The sequence below is a fragment of the Mustela nivalis genome (assembly GCF_964662115.1).
Source record: "Mustela nivalis genome assembly, chromosome: 19".
NCBI lineage: Eukaryota > Metazoa > Chordata > Mammalia > Carnivora > Mustelidae > Mustela > Mustela nivalis.
The window spans coordinates 17,903,592-17,926,272 of record NC_139038.1 but is presented as its reverse complement, the minus strand read 5'-3'; the positions used below and the strand labels follow the sequence as shown (position 1 = coordinate 17,926,272).

At 51.0% G+C, this 22,681-nt stretch overlaps 1 protein-coding gene across 7 annotated transcripts in view; it reads left to right on the top strand.

Annotated features, from left to right (window-relative positions):
- The window catches only part of KATNIP (katanin interacting protein), a 171,752-nt gene that overhangs the window by 25,170 nt on the left and 123,901 nt on the right, over positions 1–22,681 (top strand). Inside the window, exon 1 of one of the 7 annotated variants that reach the window (XM_082714556.1) lies at positions 18,146–18,268. The exons of the other annotated variants lie outside the window; for them this stretch is intronic. Coding sequence (XP_082570682.1) covers positions 18,260–18,268 — 9 coding nt within the window. The 5' untranslated portion in view covers positions 18,146–18,259. Of the gene's footprint in view, positions 1–18,145; positions 18,269–22,681 lie in introns of those variants that run through there. 7 annotated transcript variants of the gene reach the window in all.

The following is a 22,681-nucleotide window of genomic DNA, read 5'->3' as shown; positions in this document are numbered from 1 at the left end:
ACCGACTAGGAGCTCAGTAAATGTTGTGTGCTGTAATTTAGAACTGGCAAGGGCAAAGTCACCTGTTTATTTAGAAAGTTCATCCCTTCAGAGTCAGAGGTGGTTGAGAGGTCTTACCACGGAAAAACAGGCCACAGGTGGGCTGGGGTTCCTCACCCCTTTGTGGGTGATGGAAACTCATTGCACCAAATGGCCAGCCTACTCTGAGACCCCCACAGTCAGGCCAGGAGCCCAGGAGACATGTCCACAGATACAGCGCCCGTAACCCACGTTTGACAGCAGGGCTAAGATGCGAGCCTCAGAAAGCAAAGAGAATCAATTTCTGATAAAATGCCAGGAAGGAGATTGACGCGTCGGAAACCTTTCTGGTATCCGCTTAGCTTCCAGCACAAGATTAAACTCTAGGAAAAACCCATCAGAGAGCCGCAATTTGTGACCAGAAAGAGATAATGTTGACAGCTTCCCCTTCCCGGGTCTGTTTTGGGTAAACAGTGTGCCCTTCAAAAGAGCTTCATCAAAGTTTTCTCTATTTCCAGATCCGAGGCATGAAATTGCCTTGAAAATGTCTCCCTCTACCTCCCCACCCCCAAATTCACTTTGTGGAATACAGAATGTGGTCAGAAATGAGAATGATGCTAAGAGAAGGAGCTTCCTGTGAATGCCTCTTGAAAGGCATGTCTGCTGAGGGAAAAGGGCCTGTGGACACTTCTGGAAGAGCAGGACAGGGGCCGCGTCAGTGCCAGGCCACGTGGGCTCCAGCCACCACTGCTGCCCCTGGGTACCCTAACTATCCCCTCGCTGGGCCTCCATTTCCTCTGTGTCCCCCAGTCTGACAAGAGCCGTTGGTTCTGTGACCCCCACTTTCTCCGGGTTCACAGGCTGTCTCTCAGACGTTCAGGCGATAGGAGCCTTCCCGATAGGAGCCGAAAAGTTCAGGGGCGGACCACACCAGGCATGGCTGGCGCCACGTTCTCGTTCAGTCCCTCCAGAGTCCTCCAAGCCCGCCCTCCCCGCCTCCCCCAGCAGGCTGTTCCATCTCAGAGCAAGCTGGCCACCAGTCGCCCCAGGTTCACTTCATAGAAGCAGGAAGACACGTTGGGGGGAGCGGTACAGGGGCTGGAGCCAGAAGGTCTGGGGTTGAACCCCAGCTCCTCCCTTACTGTGTATCCACCCGCGGGCCTCGGTTTCTTCGTACGCAGAGTGGGGACGCTAGCGGCACCCTCCTCACCGTGTCTTCAGGGGACACTGCTTCACTCAAAGCAGGGCCCAGCGTGTAGTGAGCCCCGAGAAAGTGACAGGTATTTCTTCCCCTCCTTTCCGCCCTGGCTTTACTATAATTCTCTCAACAGTGGCAGCCAGAGAGAACAGTTTGAGACCCGCGGCCAGCCCAGGGTTGATGGCATCCCAGTGAGGTGGCTGCAGTCGGGGCTGACCCCATGGGAAGCACTTGCTGGGGAAGGGGTGTTTGCCCAAAGGAGAATCAGGATCCAGTTCCCAGAAGAAGGCAGGGAAAGGTCGACAGTGAGCAGGCAGAGGGTCACAGCTGTGCAGCACACGGCCACCTCGCGGCGGGGACGGTGAGGCCGACAGCAGTGCCGTTGTCAGGCCCTCATGAGACCCGTGAGGTCAGCAGCCTGGTCCTCATCGTGCAAGTGAGGGCCCCTGGCTCAAGGCCAGCAGGCGAGCTTACCCAGTCCCCACTGCGAACACGGGGCTGCAGCGGTGCCGCGCATTGTGCACAGCCTGGGAAGTGGCGAGTGCCTGCGTCTCCTCCTCACGTGCGTTCTGTGGCTGTCCCAAGCCTCATTTTGCTTTCTTTTGTTTTTCAGCATGACTTCCACTTTCTTTTTTTTCTAGAGGACGGTTTTTCTTTGGTCCTAGAGGACCTCGCTCCTCCGTTGGGCTTTGGTGCCGGCCATGGGGTAGCTCCCATGGATCGCAGTTGGGGAAGAGGGTGTTCGGTCCTCCAGGGGGCTGCTGGAATACAATTCCTGCCTGCCTGGCTGCCAGGGGCCCAAGTCCTGGGGATTCCCCTACAGCTTGGGAAGCACTTAGGCACCCGGAACTCTCACTTTCGAAATGTCCCCGATGGCTATGGCCTCTACTGTGTTGCAAATGATGGATTTCCTAATGTCCTCGCATAAGGACACACACTGGATAGTGTTGGCATGGCAAATAGGCTGCACGTGGCTGCAGCCTATTTGGGGCCATCTTGGAAGTAGGCCTCAAGAGCAAGGATCAGTTTCTTGATCTGTAAAATGGGCATCTTCGCTCCTTCCTCCCCGGTCTGAGGACTCAGGGGAGGGAGGTAGAGAGAGATGAACGCATGAAGCCCAGCCCGACTCGGGTCACTGACTGGCTCTCCCACAGGCCACTTTCCCTCTTCTCCCCTAGACCCTATTGCCAGTTCAGAGTTACCCTGGAGGACTGCATCCGTCCTCCTGGGACCAAAAGACTGGGCACGTGAGTAGGGAGGCAGGGGCAATGACAGATCACTCCAAGCCAAGCTGGTCTGGTACTTACTCCCCGTGTCCCCAAGTGCAGTTAATGACCGCTGGATTCCAATCTGAGGCCAGTGAAGAGAGTATGTGCTCCACCCCCACCCCCACCCTGTGATTCAGCCCCAAACTGTGAAGCAAATATAAGCAAATTCATTGAAGTGCTCCACTTCTTTTCTGTTCCTTTTTTTGATCTAGAAACCTAAACTCTTCCAAAAAAATATTCTTTGGGAAGCTCATACTTTGTTGATGCCCCTGAAGATGGTTGGCACAAGAGAGAGGGAGAGGTAGGAGGGATCAAGGACAGGGCAGGGTCTAGCCCGGACTGTTGGCGCTCGCTTCCTGGCTCTAGCTGTGGTGGCGTTGGCGAGGTAGCTGCTTCCGTTGTGTAGGTCTGTGCCTCCGTTTCCGCATCTGCAGAGTGGAACTGAAACGGAGTACTTGGACATGTGTGTGGTCCTCCCTTCTCCCCCAGGGGCCTCCTGTCCAGCTGTGCTGCCAGCAGGGGGAGCACCAGAGGTCGGGCTGGTCCATCCACACCCACCTGGCGGAGGCCCATACTAGACATTTTTCGTCTCTTTGTGATTCCGGAGCTAATGGATGCTGACTGTTAAGAAATTAGAAAATACGGAAAAGGTACACCAATTCGTCATTATTCTACACCTAGATCACGCCACTCACTTGCTTTCGTGTTTCCTTTTGGCTCTTTTGTGCACACGTACCTCTATGTCAGGATTAGGATCCTGCTGTGGGACAATTAGAAATGCCTGCCCTCCAGGCCGCTAAGCGACTGATTCTTGACTGTGGCTCAGGCCATGACCTCAGGGGCGTGAGATCAAGTCCTACATCAGTCTCCATACTGAGTGTGGACCCTGCGTGGGATTCTCTCTCTGTTCTGTCCCTCTGCTCCCCAACCCCGCTCTCTCTCTTTAAATAAAAAAAAAAAAAGGAAAAGAAAAAAAGAGATGCCTACCTTCCATTCTTATTTTCAGCTTTTTATTTATTGAGCTATAACTTAACATACAATAAAGTGGATGATCTTAAGTATATAGTTTTAAGGATTTCCGCAAGGGAGTACACCTGGAAGTAGCCAGTTCTCAGTGGAATGTTCATCTTTCTAGACCTCATTCTATTTGTACAGTTCTATTCATCGTTTCCTTGGGGAGGTATTTGGCTGCACATAACAGAAAAGCCAACTAATAATGGCCTAAATTGGGGGTCAGCAAGTTTTTTTTGTAAAAGGTCAGATAATACATGTTTTAGGCTTCATAGGCTGCACTGTCTCTATCATAGCTCCTCAGCTCTGTCATTATCCCAGGAAGGCAGCCAATTCAATATGTAAATGAATGGGTGTGGCTGTTCCAATAAAACTTTATTTACAAAGATAGGTGGCAGGCCAGATTTGGCCTATAGGCTGTAATTGGCTCACCCTGGGCTTGACAGCAAGAATTCGTGTGGCTCCAGAGGCAAGAAATCTGGAAATACCCTCATAAGAAAAACCTAATTTACATTCCTCCCCAAAATATTTGAGAATGCCAGCAATCTTGCCAATACTGGGTATTAACAGCCTTTTATGTTTTTGCCAATATTCTTTGTCCTCATTCCTGTGTTTTGGGTAAATGCCGCTCCCTCTTCCAGCTCGGTGATTTTCTCTCTGTCTGTATCTAGGCTGCTCTTCACTGTCTTTTGATCTTTTTATTTTGATGATTAAATCTTTCATTCATGATTTCTAATTAATTCTTCTCCATACTAGGTTATTCTTGTTTGATGAAGACAGTGTCCCCCATTATCCCTCCAAAAGTATTAAATATACTTCAAATGTCTCTGTTTGCATCACTATCCTGATGTCTTTGGTTGTTGTCCATCTGTTAATTGAGTTGGCCCCTCTCTTTCATGGTGTGAGTTTTCCTGGAATGTTCGGTGACTCATGAGTATGTGCTGCTTCTGTGTTCTGTGAGCTCCTGTTTTCATCTCTGTGGATGTATTTCTTTTCCTTTCTTTCTTTCTTTTTTTTTTTTTTTTGCAAGACAGTGCAAGTTGGGGAAGGACAGGGAGGAAGAAAATCTTGGGCAGGCTCCACACCCCGCCTGGAGCCCAACGTAAGGCTTGATCTCATGACCCTGAGATCATGACCTGAGCCAAAATCAAAACTCAGACACTCAAGCGACTGAGCCACCCAGGTGCCCCTGAACCCATTTCTTTTTAGCTGCCAGTGATCAAGTCAGAGGTGCGGAACTTGCTACGAGAAGTGTGGTGCTAATAGTTTGTCTTCTGAGCACAGGATCTTCTTTTTCCTTCTAGATATGTCCTGCTTTTCTGTCCCAGAGACCCCTAGTCACAGAACGACAAGCTAGGTGAACCAAAGAGCTACCTGTTTGTGCCCTCACAGAAGTTTGCAGTCCGTGTCTTTGAGCTCTGACTTCAGATTATCTCCTCGCAGAGAATGTGCTTCCTCCTGGTTTGGAGCAGCCCATGACTCCCTTCCCCTTTTGCAGCAAGCCTTCCCAGCTTCTGGTTTGGCCCGTGTTTCTTTTCATTGGCCCAGTTCTCTCCACCATCCCTTTCCCAGGGACATCTCGACATCCGGACTCTACCAGGAGCACCCCCTCTTTATTTTCTCGTGCTCTCGTGGACTTTAAATGGGGCCATTTCTGTGGGCTTGGGCAGGAGAGGTTGACGTGTGTACTTGCCCTCGGTCTTTCCAACTCAGTTCAGTCTCAAAGTGACTTCTTGTGAACGGTTTTCGCCTTCCTGGTCATGTTCATCTGAACAAGTTCATCTTTCTCTAAAAAGACACTATGTTGGAACCAGACTGAACATTCCAACTATGAACTGATTCACGTAGACTATAGAGATGGTGTGTACTTCTTAATAAGAACTGGATTCAGATACTAACTCGGCTCTCTACTCCATTGGCCAAGTCCATTGACTTCTCTAAGCCCCTGCCTCCCCACGTGTCAAATGGGAGGAATGATCATAGCACCCACCTCCAGGTTCATGAGACTATCAACTGAAACAGTACATCAAGAGTTTAATGTGGGGCTCGGCATACAGTAGGTGCCAAAACATGTTACTTCCTATCCTCTTATTTTAAGGAATTTCAAACACATTGTGTGTGCTGTGGCGGCGGTAGCTTTTGGCAGCCACACCATGCTGTTAGCTCATACTAACCACATTAGCAAAAGGCCCTGTCTTTGTTTCCTGAACTTGCCTCCAGCCAGACTTCTCTCCCAGTGCCTCTCCTTGTAGAGGACCTTTTCCTTGGCCGTGCTGCACTCTCTCAAGCTGTTCTCGATCCATCTCTAGCCTGTAGAAATTGATCTGAGCACGGATTTCGTCATCCAGCTTACTCCGTGTGCCTCCCATCCGAATGTCATCTGCAGACTTCATAAGCAGCCTTCCACGGCCAGATCTAGCCATTGATCAATGATGGCTTGGGATAGGATCAAGGACAAAACCCCGTGGCATGCCACCCTTCAGGGGAAGAGTAATTTAGATGACTGCACAAAGTTGATTAATTCGTCCAGTTCCTGTAATTGTCTGTCCTTGTGGCTTGATTATAATAATAGTAACATTAGCAACCATGTATCCATTCTTATTTGCCACAGACCAGGCACTGAGATAAGCACTTTTCAAATATTACTTTTATTATAAAAGTCTGCAAGGGAAGTATTTGCATTACTTAGGACTCCGTTTAAAACAAAACGGAGAAGGGAGAAGGACTATGTTACTTCGTTACAAGACTCTGCAGTGTAGGGGTGCCTGGGTGGCTCAGTCAGTTGGGTGGCTGACTCTTGATTTCGGCCCATGTCATGATCTTGGGGTTCTGGGATCAAGAAGCCCTGCATCCGACTCTGTACTCATATACAGAAAATCTTCTGCTTGATTAGTCTTTCTCTTCCCCTCCCCCTGCTCACTCGTGCATGCTCTCTCTCTCTTTCTCTAAGGTGAATAAATAAGTCATAAAAAAAGAAAAAGACTCTGCAGTGTGGCCACCTCCCAGAAGACAAGGGTAGGGACGCACCTGGGTGTCTAGAACGGTGAACCAGAGCCTACAACCTTGTAGGGTCCCAGAAAATCCTTCTCAGTGGCTCTTATCTTTAGGTCTGTCAGCATCTGTCATTCTTCACACTTGGTACAAACCAGCTTTCTCTCCTCATTTCGCTGGGCAGAAAGTCATCCCATGAGCAATACCTGAGCTCACGTTGTTCATTTCAAGAGATTCAAGAGCTTCCAGATCCTCCCTGAGCCTGTCAGTCCCAGTTCTGCAGGATTAGTGGCCCTGCCTGGGTCAGGGGCCTGCTTCTAGTCCAGGCACATGCGGTGAGTGGCAACGTCGTCCTGTCTGGACATGGCCTGTGGGAGTCTCAGTGCTGTAACCTATGGCCATGGAACAGGTCAACGTCCAAAGGCCCCCTGTACATTTTATAAATGAAGAGAGACCCAAAGTCACACAGCCAGTAAGTAGAGGGACCAGGACTTGACTGTGGTTTTATCTGGTGCTGAAGCTCATGTCTATACAACATGCGTCCCATACCCTGGGTCACATTGTCCCAGGATGACCTCTATGATGAGGTCAGTCAGGGCTGGCCAGTGTCTCGGGCCACAGAGCTCAGGGCCACCTTATGTCATCACCACGGTCCAGCCCCAGCCCAGGGCCCTGAGATCCTTGGCTCCCTGGCTTGCCTGTTTCTTTAGTGACTCAGCAGATGCCATTACAGAACTCAAAGCTTTGTGGAAGGACTTAACACTTAGGAGTATAACCGCAGATTTTGGAGTCCAGTAAAGCCAGATTCAAATTCCAGGGGTTTCACTTTTTAACTGGTGACTCTCTGTGCCTCAGTTTCCATAACTTTAAAGTGGAGATTATACAGATACCCACTTTGTCGGTTGTTATGATGATTCAGTGAGATAATAACATGTAAACCCCATGTGGCCAGTGCAGAGTAATCGATTGTATAAATCGTAGCAGTTTATCAACTCTGGAACAAGGAGAAAGTACAGGATTCCAGAGGAGGAAGCCTGTGAATGAGCCAACAGGATGGCGAGGGGGACGTGTGTTGGCCAGGGCTTCAAGGAGGAAATGACGCTGAAGCCAGAACAATGAGTGGGTAGGATTGGGGTATTGGGGTAACAGACAAAAAAGAACAGGTGCAGCACACACGTGAACATACACAGAAGTTCAGGGGGCCAGCAAGTAGTTTGTTGGGATAGAAGCAAACGATATGTACTAGGAGCAAAGGGGGTGACTGGGGCCCCGTAGGGAAAACTTTGTTTGCTCATTCATACGCGGACTTGGTGTCCCCGGCACTGTCCATGGTCCTGTCGGTTCTGCAGTAGAGAAACACACAAATCCACACCGCGCAGAGCTCGTGTCCTGATGGTTAGAGGCAGACCCTGGGCAAATGAATAAGTGAAATATGAAGGGTGTCAGAGAAAAAAAATAGAGCAGGAAAGGGGATGGGGAGTGCTGGGCCGGGGTCCCCAGGAAGGCCCCCGTGAGAAGGGAGCAGAGACTAAAGGAAGTAAGGGGGAGAGAGCTGGGACAGAAGTCCCAAGGGTGGGGGCTGTGTGGCTGGGTTAGCGGGAGGGGGAGGCAAGGACATGGGGGGAGGCCGGGTTGTATAGGGCCTTGTGGCCATTTAGAAGGACTTGGGCTTTTGTCCGAGTGAGGAGCACTTTGAGCAGGAGGGGGGCCAGAACCAAACATTGTAGCAGCATGTGCTCTCTGACTGTGTGTATGACTAGACTCTGGGGCAAGGGCAGAAGCAGGAGATCACTAGGGTCCCCCGGCAGAATCCCCGTGGAGGTGATGGTGGCTGGGATTGGGGGCGGCAGTGGCGGTGCAGAGAAGGGGCTGCGTCCCGAGCACGGTGAAGGGAGAGCCACGTGGATTTGTTGTTGGGTTGGCCATGTGTGGGGGAGAAAGAGGGGAATCAAGGGCTTTTCAGGTCCTGCCTGAGCAACCAGAAAACAAAGGTCGGTTAATACCTGAAATGGGGAGGAGTGGGAGCAGCTTTTAGGGGCAAGGAATCAGCTCAAAACCTCTCAAGACCTTAAGCAGGCTACTGGATCTGAAAATATGGAATTCAGAGGGAAAACCATGTCAAGCTTCATCTATCTGGAATGTGAAACCATTGATGTTTGTTTTGTTTTGTTTTTTTTTTTCCCCAGAGAGAGAGTGAGCACAGGGTGGCAGGAGCAGGGTCGTGGGGGAGACGTAGAGGGAGAGAAAGACTCTTAAGCAGTCTCCACACTCAGCATGGAGCCGACCAGCAGGGCTAGATCTCCTGACCCTGAGTTCATGACCTGTGCCGAAAGCCAGGGTCAGAGGCCTTAACTGAGCCACCTAGGCGCCCCTGCCTTTTTTCCCCTTTTTTTGAGAAGGGAGGTAGGATGGGTCGAGGTCATTAGTAATACATGAGAACAACTTCCTTAAGAAAATTATTTTTAAGCTTCTGGATAGGGCTTTGTCAGTTCCCACCCCTCCCTAAACCCAGCCTCCCCCTCTGTTGTAACTGTTGTCAGGAGCTTGCCATGCATGCATCCTTCCAGACCTTTCGGTGTGCCTCCATATACCCAAGTGTATCTGTAAAATACATGTATTTGGGGAGTGCATGTATTCTAACAAAATGGTATCATAATGAATGTGCTGTTGGACCATGTGCTTTTATAACTTGTAACTAGCCTTCTTGAACTACATGTTGGAGATCCATCCTTGGTGTTACCAATGAACCTAGGTCTTTTTTTTTTTTTTTTTTCCGAACTTGTTACGGTCTGGTTCAGCCAGACCACCGGTTATTTAGCCATTTCCCAGTGGGAGGGCATTAGCATTTTGTGCCTTTCTCCTCCAGCACCTGTATCTTTCCAGAGGCTTCCAAGGAGTGAAATGGCTGGGTCTGAGTAAATCGAAGCAATGCAGCGTTTTGTTTGGTCTCGTTTGGGTGGGTACTGCCACGCGGCCCCCCAAGGTGCCTCTGCCTCCTGACCCACCATACTTGGCAGGCTTGTGACGAGGGGAGCCACAGAGATCTGTGTTTCACAGCAAAGCTCAGTGGCAGGCTGTGAATTGTAAGGAGCGAGGAAGAAGCCAAAGAGAGCATGGAAGCTGTGGACTATTGTCCCACTGTTAGAACCTGCCCTGGGACAGGACACAGGCTCCTCCAGGGGCTGGAAGAGACCCTCCCTGCCCCTTCCTTTCCTTCTATACAAACGAAATGCCTTCTCTCCTGCAGCCGGCAAGCCTGGCTTCTCTGCCAGCCAGTTTCTATTCCTAGACCTCCTCACCAGCTTGAAGTCATCCCCTTTTGACAAACACACCAGTCAAGACATTATAAAAACGCTATTTTTATTAGAGCAGACCAGCTCCTCTATCCTCGGGCCTCTTATTCTGCTACCAGCCTGCCGGCGTTCTTTGCAGGCACCAGTCCCCCACCATGCACACCCCAAGCCCCCGCCGCTGCAATGCCATGTCCAAGGGTTGGCGCACGACCAGGGTTGTGATTGTCACCAGCCCAGCGCCTGTTCTGAGGGTGTGATCGCAGCCCCTCTCTGGAGGCAGACCAGATCCTACACCCAGCTGCTCTCCCCAGAAACAGTTTAGCTCAGCCACATCCCACACGGGCAAAGGAGAGTGGCGTCCTTAAAAAAGGTTACGTCATCTTCGTGTGAATTTCAGGTGGGTGTTGGCTGAGGTGGAATCTGCCTTTGGGGGTAGCTCAGGGAGCTGGGTCCAGGGTCCACCTGGCGTTCAGAGCGTGTGCCATTGGAGAAACTCCTCAAGATTTCTAATTGGCATCGTCCATCTTCATTGCTAACACATAACGAATATCTGTTCTATGCCAGGCCGTGTTCTGAGCGGTTTATGTCTATAAGGGAGATGCTTTTCATTATCCCTATTTCTTTTGTTGTTGTTGTTGTTTTTTATGGAGAGCTAATTTCCATAGCACAAAATTTAACCATGTTAAAGTGTACAATTCAGTGGTATTTAGCATATTCATAGCACTCTGCAATCATCACCACTACCTAATGCCTAAAACATGTACATTACCCCAGATAGAAACCTGTACCCATTAGCGGTTACTCCCCATTCCTCTTTCCCTGGGGCTCAGGCGCCCATTATTCTGCTTTTTTTTCTGTGCGGATTTGCCTGTCCTGGACATTTCATGTAAATTTCCGGCTTCTCTCACTCAGCATAATGTTTACAGGGTCCAGCCGTGCTGTAGCGTATGTCAGTACGTCTCATTCCTTTCTATGGCCTGGTGACACTCCATCGCATGGAGATAGCACACCCTGTTTATTCATTCATCCATTGAGGGACAAGCTGGGCTGCTTCTGCTTTTTGGCTGTTAGGCACTATGCTGCTAGAACGCCATCCCAGGTTGATAGCCGGAGAAACTGAGGCACAAGTACCATTTGCCACTCACCCAAGCAGGATGGGAACCCTACCCGGGCATCTGGCCGCACAGCCGAGTCCCAGCCACCCCTCCCGGCTGCTCAGCAGTCAGATGAAGACCCCAAGAATTAAGGGCCTGTGCCATACACCTCCATGGCAACCATATTTCAGAATTAAAAATTGGATCCTGTGGGGGTGCCTAGGTAAATCAGTCGGTTGGGCCACTGGCTCTTGATTTCGGCTCAGGTCATGATCTCAGATTCCTGGGATGGAGCCCTGCATAGTTGGTAGTGGTGGGGGGGGTGGAAATTTGTGCTCAGCGGGGAGTCTGCTTGAGGATTCTTGCTCTCCCTCTCCCTCAAATAAATAAGTCATATATATATATATACACGCATGCATATATATTATACATATATATATGGTCCTGTGGTGCAAGGAATTCATCACACGTTTGGGACTTGGGTCTGTCTTGTTTGCATTCAGGACCACGTAGGACGTTCTGGCTGAGTCATGATTGTTCATGCTGTCCAAAATGCATTTATCCACGTCCTTTGATGTAACAGGACTCAGCCAGGCCCTGAAAGCTCATGGTCAAGGAGGAGAGATGTGCTATCTTGGTCCCCCAGGAAGCAGACTCTGGGAGGGAGATACATTGTTGGGGGTGGGGGGGGCTCTCTCGAATGACACCTCTGAGTCGGGAGGGAAGTAGAACTGGGTAGCGGGAGGAGTTGAACGGTGATGCAGCCTTGGTCATCCCAAAGGGACGTCTGGAGATGGGTGGCACTTCAGAGATGTTCTCAGTTCAGGCAAGGTGCCTGGGTCTTTGTACCCGTGGCATCAAGCCGTGTCTGAGAGCCAGCATCACCTGGCTTCTTCCTGGGAAAGGACCAGCCGTCACTGGTCCCGGTATTGGGGTGACAAGGAGTCATCCGGGTTGCATCCACAGTGGCTTGGCTAAGTACTCCCCAACAGAGAGCAGTCCACAAGAAGGTGTCAGGAACACTGCTGGGGGAGGGCGTAACCCCACCTGGGATGGGGATAAGCAGGCAGGAAGGGGCATCGTCACTGCACTGTGAAGTCTTGAACCCCAAACCTGGACACCCCACTGCCAGCCCCTGAACCGCCCCTCTTGGGGGCCTCAGCGTCTCCATATAGCTGCCCCAAACCAAAGTCAGCCCTGCTCCCTGCCAGCCCACTTCTCCAAGAACGGCTGCGCCATCCCTCCCATGACACAGCCCAGGCACGGCCGAGTCTTCAGTCCCTCCCCTCCCCGTGGCATCAAGCCCTGCACCTGCGCCTTGAAAATCTCTTCTTCCTGCCTCCTTCGTGTTGCTGTGAACACCCAGAGCAGCCTTCTACCTGCTTCCATCACCCGCTCTTGGCCCCCTCCAACCTCTGACCCAGTACCCCCATGTGGGTCCCCAGTGGTCTGGGGTTGAGGACAGAACACCTTGCTGTGGGCATGTGGCAGCTGGCGGTTGGTGGTCTGCACACAGCCGCACGCTGCCCTCCGCTCCCCTTCCGCAGGCCGGCTCCGGCCCTGCAGAGACGTCCTCACTCCTCCCGTCCTTTGGGCCTTCTTGCCGCATGGCCTTCATGCGGCCCTGCTTTGCTTGCGGGGGTGCTTCCCTCTCTGCCCCAAATTACCCTGTTTGCCCTTCACCTTTTGGTTCCATGTTGCCCGTCCACGAAGCCTCGGCTGACCCCCCTGCCGTCCTTGTGTGTCCACAGCAAAGGTGTCCCACATCTACCTCGGGAGTGCTGGGAATGGTAGATGACATAATACTGGGTGGTGGGCTCTTTTGTTTACAACCGGACCCCTTTTGTAGACTGTCAGCTCCAGAAGGTGAGGGACCTGGTCCCGGCCTGGGCTGGGAGGTGCTCAGTGAGCCTGAAAGTGGCAAACCTGAGGAAGGGAAGGAGGGGGTGCGGGGAGGAAGAGGGAGGCAAGGGTCGTGGTCTTCCAAGGCGGGCGAGGGGTTGGGCATGGGGAGATGACATGACCTGCTTCCCATAAACCCCTACGTCCCCATGAGCTCACATGGCAGAGCTTTTGACTTCAGTGAGTGAGAGAACGTGGAATTTGGGCCCCTGAGTGCACTGCATGCCCCAGACTTGAACCTTCCTCAGTTTCCTCCCCCAACGCCTGCACCCCAGCACCTGTCACGGGCACAGTGGGCTTTGCCCTTCACCAACCTAAAGCAGACCCGAAATGTCAGACGCCAGGTGCCTCTTGCTGTCCCCTGAGATAAAACCAACGTGCTCTGAGCATTCTCTGTCCCAGCATTCTCTGTCCCACCCCCAGACCTGCTCCCCGGTGCTCCTCACCCTGTGCTTTTGCACACCCTGCTTCCTGCCTGGATGCCTCCCCATCCCCCCTCCTCTCCGCCATCCACCTAGTGAGCTCCCCTACAGGTCAGCACCTCCATCCTCTCCATAGAGCCCGTCAGCCCTGAGTGGTGCCAGGCATCCCCCCCCCCCCCCGCCCCCGCTGGCCCCAGGAGCTTGTGCCTCCTCTTGGTCGCAATGATCCCACCAAGCATTTGTCTTTCAGACCCTGCTAAATTCTTTGAGGACAGTGATCCTGCATTCCTGCCTCCCCTTCTTTCCTTTCTTGTTCCTTCCTTTCAACAATACCTTACGAGCTCCTCCTGTGTGCCAGGCACTGGTTGGGGGCTGAGAGGTCCACGGGGGAGCGTTGGTATGGCCCTGTTCTCCTGGCTCTGGTGTCCCAGCAGGGGAAGCACAAACTTCACCAGTGCGTAGACTTTCAGAGAGTAGAAGCCTGGCCACAAGCAAGGAGGAAATCTTCCAGCAGGGGCTCAGCTTCTCTGATTAAGAACCAAAAGGGCTGTGAAGCTGGGGCCGGGGGTAGGAGAGGTGGGAGTGAGGTTGGGGAGGGTGGTGAAGCCAGACTCCATTCATCTCTGCCCGTTTCCAGTGCAGTGCTTGTCCCACAGGAGAAGCACAGGGAATACTGTTGAATAAATAGCAAGAGCCTCTGAGGGTCCCCCGCTTCAGGGGGCTGGGGGAGGCCCCTGCCTGAGCAGTGAGCATCCTTTCTGGCAACCAGGGGAAGGAAGAGCTCTCTGGAGGTTCATTCCCTTAAAAGGAAAAGTTCTTTCTTTTTTCTTTTCTTTTTTTTTTTTAAGATTTTGCTTATTTATCTGACAGAGAGAGACAGCGAGAGAGGGAACAAACACAAGCAGAGGGAGTGGGAGAGGGAGAAGCAGGCTTTCCGCTGAGCAGGGAAGCCCGACACGGGGCTCGAGCCCAGGATCTTGGGATCATGACCTGAGCCAAAGACACTTGGCAGCTGAGCCACCCAGGCGCCCAGAAGGAGAAGTTCTTGATGCAAATCAAATGGTGGCGGCAGTGAGGGGAGAAGAGAAGAACTGCGTCCAGGCCAGCCTTCTCCTCCCGTCAGGCCAAGTGGCCAGTTCTTCGGGCTGGGGAGGGTCTGACCGGTAGAACAGCCACCCGAATGAGTTTAGCACAAGCCGTGGGAGAGCAAAAGCAGGCCGGCCTCTTTCCTTCCCGTGATGCTGCAGACCCTGTTTCAGGGGCCCTGCCAGCCTAAGCCCCCTCGAGCGCTCTCCTCGGGAAGGAGGGTGGGAACAGCCTCAGCCCATCACAACTCACTTAAAACCCAAGTACCAAGGTATCAGCTCTGCTCAAAACACTCTGAGAGCTTCCCGGTGCCTGAGAATAACACCAGAATCCTCACCACGGCCTCCACCCCGTCCCACCGCAGTCCTCCCACTCCCCAGCCTCGCTCACTGTTTGTCCGGGGCACCACCAGGCTCCACCTCTGGGCCTTTGCACTGGGTCTTTACTCCTGCCCCCCAGAAAACCGCTCAGGCCAGGTTCCTGCAGCTTCTCCTTCACTTCCTGCAGCCTCCTCTTGAATGTCCCCGCACCAGCGGCCTTCTCTGACCCCCTGGCCAAAACAGCACCTCCGTCCCCACCCCTCCGCCCTTCCCCTGCCCCCCCACCCCCTGCCTTTCTCTGCCTTCCATTCTGCACAGCACTCAGCACCATCTATTGGTGCTAGTTACTTATTTTTTTTACTGCTCGTCTCCTCTCATTAGCATGTAATAGCAGAGACTTTGATGTGCTCGCGGTGTGTCTCCAGAAGAGAAATTCAATAAATATTGAGCGGACAGACGAATTTGTAAAATGAGGTCGGTGCTGTCCACCTCACAGGGTGGTGTGGTTTCCCGGCGCGTAGTTCGCGTACTTCCACGGCTCGGTAGGTGGCTCGTCAAGTGTGGGCTATTTCAGTAGGTCCGTATTTATGTCTGCCTTCTATTTATGGCAAGGGATAATGATTTTCCATTTACGGCATTAATATAAAGTTTCCTTTTTTAAAGTAAACTCATTCAAGATTAAAAAGAGAAAATCTATATTTGCCAGCCTGAAAGATAGTTTATAACACACACTGCAGTCGTCCAAGGAAACTTTTCTGAGAGTTAAAAAAACAGGTATCTAGCAGATAGGTATTGCAGATGATTTTTTCAGGAGGCGTGGAAGCAAAACCTTTTCACGTAACTAGGGTTTACTGTGTCCAGAAGTCCCGGAGGAAATCCTAGTTTCTAGATCTACATTGATGTTCTGCAAATCCTGGCACTGTTTGAATTCTCCAGGTGTGCGTCGGTATCAATACATACCGATACGTAGCAGGGCAGTGACATAATCAATGTAAGTTTCAGGCATCTGAGAAATAACCTAGATTCTTCCTTTGATTCTCCACCTGGTGTGCGCAAAGCAAGCCATTTTGCTAACCCAGTCTCCCCAGGGCGTGCGAAACTCAGATCTTTGCTGCTGTGGCTTGCCTTCTTTCGCTGGAACCTCTAGGGGGTAGTATCAGCTGATGCTTTAGTTTCCTTCTCGATTTAGCATCCTGAATAGAGAGCATTTTTTGTTCCTCTTTTGAGGCTGGGAGGACACCTGATACCTTAGCAGGGACAGTAGAGAGGGAAGCCCTCAACCATCCTTTCTCATTCAACTAATATGCATTAAAGCCTTACTCCACCTGGGGCCCTAAAGAACAGGATCTCCGGGTGAGCAGAGCAGAGCAGGAGGTAGCTGGGAGTCGGTTTTGAAGGAAGAATAGGAGTTTTGTATTTGAGATGCATTTGGATCATCTCTTTGTGTGGGTTTAGAGCCATCACTGGGAACATTCCTTAAGGAATGTAATTTCTTTCTTTCTTTTTTAAGATTTTATTTATTTATTTATTTGACAGGCAGAGATCACAAGTAGGCAGAGAGGCAGGCAGAGAGAGAGAGAGAGGGAAGCAGGCTCCCTGCTGAGCAAGGAACCCGATGCAGGACTCGATCCCAGGACCCCGAGATCATGACCTGAGCTGAAGGCAGCAGCTTAACCCTCTGAGCCACCCAGGCGCCCAGGAATGTCACTTTAATCCTTTTCTTACTACTCTGAGCCCTGGGTCACGGGACAGACTGCATTCAGATACTTCTGAGTATTGGCTTTACTGCTGTGCCAGCCAGAGGTCACCCAGGTGGTGTTAATCTCCCTCCCTCTCTCATTTTCTCTCTCTCTCTCTCTCTCCCCCCACCCCCACCTACCCTGCACGCGCACGTGCGTGCGCGCGCGCGCACACACACACACACACACAATTCAGACCGGCTCAAGTCAAGAAAGGTATGTGACTAACAAGTCTGATACAGTGCTGACTTCAGGCACGGCTGGATACAGAGTCTCAAACGTGATCAAGATGATCTGGTTGCCATACGGTCTCTCTTTCTGTCCTCAATTCAGCTGCCTCTGTGTCGGTGTGACTCTCGGACAGATCTCTCCTGGGAACATATAAGGATGTTCATAACAGTGAACTTCAGCAGTTGAATAAAAATGACTTCTCCTGGGGCGCCTGGGTGGCTCAGTGGGTTAAGCCTCTGCCTTCAGCTCAGGTCATGATCTCAGGGTCCTGGGATCGGGCCCTGCATTGGGCTTTCTGCTCAGCGGGGAGCCTGCTTCCCTCTCTCTCTCTGTCTGCCTCTTTGCCTGCTTGTGATCTCTGTCAAATAAATAAAATCTTAAAAAAAAAAAAGACTTCTCTCCGTTCGTGCTGGCTTTTGTGGCTCTCTGCTCCTATTAGCTAATGATTCCAGGGAAAGAGGGCCTGGGGGGCGGGTACTTTTCCCACAGATCCCTTAGCTGAGTCTGTTGGCCTAGCCCTGAGCCAATCACACTGCCAGGGAGAGGAGTGCCTGGTTGGCCAGGGTACCACATGGCCTGAGAGTGGCAGAGAAGTGGTTTCTCAAGGGAAACTTGAAGTGATGTAACCCGAAGGAAACGAATAAACGCAGAGCCCACACAAACAACAAATGTGCTTGAGCTGCTTCGTGGCTCTGTGACCCTGAGGCCATTTGTCTCAGCTTTCAGAGCCTGTAAAATGGGCATTCAGATCCTAGAACACAGCACAACTGCACACGCCCAAAGTAATCACCCCCCAGAGCATAACAGCCTGCAATGCTGGGCCCTGGTGACCCAGAGCATTTGCTTAATTGTTCCTCAAGTAGGACAGGAGCCTGGAGGGGAGATGGGGTGGGAGGGGTTGCCCTCTGAACTCTGCAGGGTCTCAAGACAGTGGTGTTTGCCCAGCCTCATTATTAAACCATCCAAAGTTATTGTTCTGCCCTGCTGGGACCTGACCCCAGCAAGGCTAGGGCCCCCGCATTCACAAGCCCTGGAAACCCACTCCGTAGCTCTGAGCTGCTTGGGAACACAGCTCACACACAGGCCCTCGCTAGATCAGCCCTGTTTAGGAGAATTCCAATATTCTGGCCTCAGAGGAGTATGTGATCCCTGAAATACAGACTCTGTCAAGCACCTTTAAGCATAACTGATTCTTGGCATTTCTTTCCAATTCCATTTTTCGCCTAAAGAGAATGAAGAGTGAGGCCATTGATCAGGTTCTGTGCTGTCTCTGGGGCCGGTGTCCTGGATAAAGATGATGGCAATGACGGTGGTGGCACTTTGCATCCGTGTCGCATCCAAACTCCTTAGACCCTTCACCGTCACTAACTTGTGCAGCCCCCGCACCCACCCTTCTGGTCATACCAAACTTCTGGCCAGTCCAGGAACATCTCAGGTTTTGGCAAGCCCCCGCCCCACCCCAAACCTTTGCCCAACGCCTTTCCCTTTTTATACGGTCCAGAAAATGTTTCAGGCTTTAAAATCCCAGCTCACGTGGGTCCTGATGCATTCATTCCCTCAACCAGTATTTAGGGAGGACGCACCATGTGCCAGACACCGTCCTAGAGGCTTGGAATGCACAAGCGATGAAAACAGACCCAGTCCCTGCCTCGGTGGAATCAGTACATAAAAAGTGGAGTAAATGCGATGATGGAGGTAGGGTATCCGCGGAGAGTGGGAGTCGGGCTGTAACGCACAGCAGTGGCGGGAGGCGAGGAGGAGCGGTCAGGTTTGGGTATACAGTGGTTTCCCTTGGAGACTGGGGCCTGGCCGTGCCCTGGGGAGCCGTCTCAGGCCCCTCGTTCAAATCCTTGGCATCCCATTTTTATACATTTCATTATGGTCATTTGTTTCATTTTTGGGGGTCTTGGATGCCTTTGGTAATCTGTTGAAAATGACAGATGTTCTTCCCAGAGTGTCCGCTTGCATGCAATCAAATGGGTGTTCCTCGCGCCCCCTGCAGGCCATCCCCCGAAGTCAGGGACCCCCAGGTCCACATGTTTGCGTGACTACATGTAAAGCATTCGTCCCAAGCCCAGCGGGGCCATGGGGAGCAGGCCCCTGACAAGTGGTTGAGCACAGCCCGTAGGTGCTCACCATGTACAAACGCCGGGTCTGAGGCTAAGCACTGGTACGTGTTTGCTGAAAGACCATAAGGATACAGTTGGCCCCTCACGAGCTTCTCACACCTTCGTGGGGTGCTTTCATTGTAAATGCCTCCATCTTCTAGCCAGACACTTGAAGCCTCCCCAAAGTAAAGCGTGCAGTGCTGGGTAGAGTCGGTGTCTGGCATCCGACCAGGGCTGGAGTGGGGCAACCCGAGCTGGTGCTTAGCCAGCCCGAGCACTTACCACCCGACAGCTGGATGGTGGTGAGGCTCAGGCTCTTCCCCCTGCCTCCCCGTAGTTGTGCCCTCCCGGAATTTATAATCTGCTCCAGAGAGTTGGGAAGAGGAAAGAAAAGGATCCTCAGTCACTTTTGCTTTTCTCTGAGTTGAGCCTTCGAGCTGCCTTGTGAGGTACATCTTATTCTTGGCCCCCCTCCTTTTACAGACAAGAGCAGCAGAGGCTCAGCAAAGGTGAGTGGAGTTCAGGGTTCACCCCCAAGTCTCCAGATCCCCAGATAATTAGTGAGCAACGTATATAGTTAAATGCTAACAACTCAGCCTTTAATTATGCACGGTTGTGCCTCGCATTGTATATAATTTAATGCTAATTGCAGGGTTTGGGACTGAGCTGAAGGGAGTGGGGCGAGAATGGGAAGGGAAGGTTCATGGAGACTTTGGAAACTCAGCTGGGCCCTGGAGAGGATTTGGATGGAGGCCGGAGGGAAGGAAGTGGAATTTCAGGAAAAGAGAGTAGAATAATTAAGGTGGACCGGGTAGGATGCGCAAGGGTAGGGAGGAGCCAAGATAGCGCTCTTCAAATAGTGGAACTCAGGGGTTTGGGTGGTTCTGTGGTTGAGCATCTGCCGTCGGCTCAGGTCATTCAGGTCATGATCCCAGCGCCCTGAGATCAAGCCCCACATGAGGCTCTCAGTGGGGAGCCCGCTCCTCCTTCTCCCTCCGCCTCTCCCCCAAATTGTGTTTCCTCTCTCACCGTCTCTCTCTGTCAAATAAGTAAATAAAATCTTAAAATGAATAAGGAAATAAATAATGGAACTCTCTAGATGTAAAATGAACCTAATAGTCACTGAGAACCTTCTAAGTACCGGGTACCGTGCGAAGTCCTTTCTGCTGGTATTGCTTCCAATCCACGTTTAATCCTACACAGGAAAGAAAAATCCAACCAGACAGGTACTGTTATCACTCCCATTTTAACAGAGGAGTAAAGTGTTGCTACTCAGAGCCAGGCCTGGTCTCAAAGCTCATGTTCTCCCCAGCTCAGTTCCGGAGACTGTCTGATGAGAGGCAGGCTAGTCTCAGGACTTGCTACTCCAAGTGTGGCCCATGGGCATTGCCTGGGAGCTTGTCAGAAATGCAGACGTGGAGGGGGGGTGTCCTGCTCAGTGGGGAGCCTGCTTCTCCTTGTTCTGCTCCTACCCTCCTGCTCCTGCATGCATGCTAGCTCTCTCAAATAAATGAATACCCTTAAAAAAAATAAAGAAATGCAGATGTGGGGCCCCTCCCTCCCCAGTCCTACTGAGTCAGAACTGCACGTTAACAGAGTCCCAGGCGATCTGATCTGTGCGTGTGTTGGTTAGCATATGAGAAGCAGGGAAAAAGCATGGGGCTGGGCACGTGCCTGAGCTGGTCAAGTCTTTGTGATGACTTCTCCCTCCTGGCAGAGGCAAATAAATGCATTCCGGGAGGGCTTGAGGTGCAAGCCCAGGGCCCAGACCTCACGAGCTAAGGTCTCCCTGTAGCCTCGTATTTCATCTACAAATGTCACTGAATGTCCATTCCACACTATAATGTATCAGTGGTCATTCTGATATTTCAAAATGGTTATGTAAATGGCCATGGAGTAGGGTGCCTGTTCCCGGAAGATGCATGAGATGGGTTTCTTTGTATCTTAAATGGGGTAATAATAACCACTCTAAGAGCTCTTGCGAAGATCAAAGGAAATGCGCCACATCAGACCCGTGTTATGCTAGTTGGGACTGAAGAGTCCTCCCCAGACCCACTGTCCTGCAAGCAGCTCTCAGAAGACTGAGGTTGTACATTCTCTTTTCCCATTCAGGGTGAGGCAGGGCTCAGTCCCAGAGAGGAAGAAGGCACCTCTCTGGGCATCTCAGGAAGCCAGCGGAGTAAGAGATTAGGGTCAGCTATGGCTGAATTGTTTGCTTACGTTCCGTAGGAGTCCCTACTTCCTGATTGCTGGGCCGGATGAGCCGGCAGGAAAACCCCAGTAAAACTCAGATGTGTCTGGGACATCAGGATGGGGAGAAGATGGGAGTACATCCTGTCCCCGAGTGGGCCCAAAGAGAGGGGGATGTTGGGGTATTATGGGAAGCGGGGTGATGAGGAAGAGGTAAGCAGGTAGCAACAGCAAGAGTTCTGTAGGAAAGAGGACAGGAAGGGGGATTGGGCACTGGAGCAGGAGTGACCTCAGGTTTCCATCCAGAGGACCCATTTCCTTGTAACTGGAAAGTGAAGACGGGGATAGAGACCTGGAGGAGTGAAATGGACAGATAGTGACCATCCCCAACTGAGGCCAAGGAGGAAAGGAAGCCAGACAAGACGCGGGAGGGAAGAGAGGCTCTTTTACAGCTGGAGAAGCTGAAGGAGGAGAATTTGGGGACGGACGGGGGTCAGCAGTCCCCTGTGGCCCAGAGCCTTTGAAAAGGAGGAACACGGGAAGAACTGTTATATTTGATTAAGGAGGTTATGGGTCACATGTGGCTGGGGTTATGATAGAATAATGGTGTTAAAGCCAGATTTTAAGAAGAAGCGAATGCTGGGGCTTTTCTCTTCTCCCCATGGTAGCAGTTAGGATTTTCATACAAATTGCACTTCTATTGCAAATGTCTTACTTGCCATTTAAAACTTAATCCATGTAACTTGTGACCAGAACCAAGCCTATATTGTCTCTTTAATCCATCCCTTGGCAAAAAAAAAAAAAAAAAAAAAAAAAAAAAATTTAAGAAAAAGAAAATTGTGGGGAGTAGGAAGAGGGTGATTGGGTTATGGACATTGGGGAGAATGTGTGCTATGGTGAGTGCTGTGAAGTGTGTAAACCTGACAATTCACAGACCTGTACCCCTGGGGCAAATAATACGTTATATGTTTAAAAAAAAAAAAGTAAAGAAAGAAACAGAAAATTGCAAAATGTTGTTTATAGTATGATCCTGTTTTTATCTAAAGGAATGTCTGTGGGGGCTCCTGGGTGGCTCAGTCGGTTAAACATCCAACTCTTGATTTTGGTTCAGGTCATGATCTCAGGGCCGTGAGATTGGGCTCCCTGCCCGGCTTCAGGCTGGGGATGGAGCCTGCTTAAGATTCTCTCTCCTTCTCCTTCTTCCCTCCCCCCTCAAAAAAAAATTTAAAATAAAGGAATGTCTACGTTTGTGTGTGTATTTATAAATATGTATGTACATGATAAAACGTCTGGGGGCTATATTTCAAGTTATGATGGGGGTTTCACTGGTATATACGTATGTCACTTTAAATATGTGTAGTTTAGTCTACATTAATTATCCCTCTATAAAACTATAGAAAATTGTAATAGGGGTTATCTTTAATGGTCAGATTATGGTACATATGACATAATTCTTTTGGCTGCAAATGACAGAGACTCAGCAGAAATTTCTAAAGCAAGATCTGAATTGTCCAGACACTTCTTCAGACATGAGTGGGTCCAGGGTGTCAAATCATGACATTAAGGTTCTCTCTCCATCTCTTGATGCACCTGCTATCTCAGTTATGGGCCTCATTCTCAGTTCTGGCCTGTGTCTCATCAGCCTAGCCCCCACTGGAAAGAGAGCAGCTCTCCCCCCAAGAGGATCAGCACCATCCCAGGGCTGACTTTCAAGGGCCTGGCTTGGGCCACAGCTCATCCTCAGACCAGTGAATCACTGTGGCTACGGGTTGGGGGGGAGTGGGGCACTGTGTTGAGAGGCTAAGGCCAA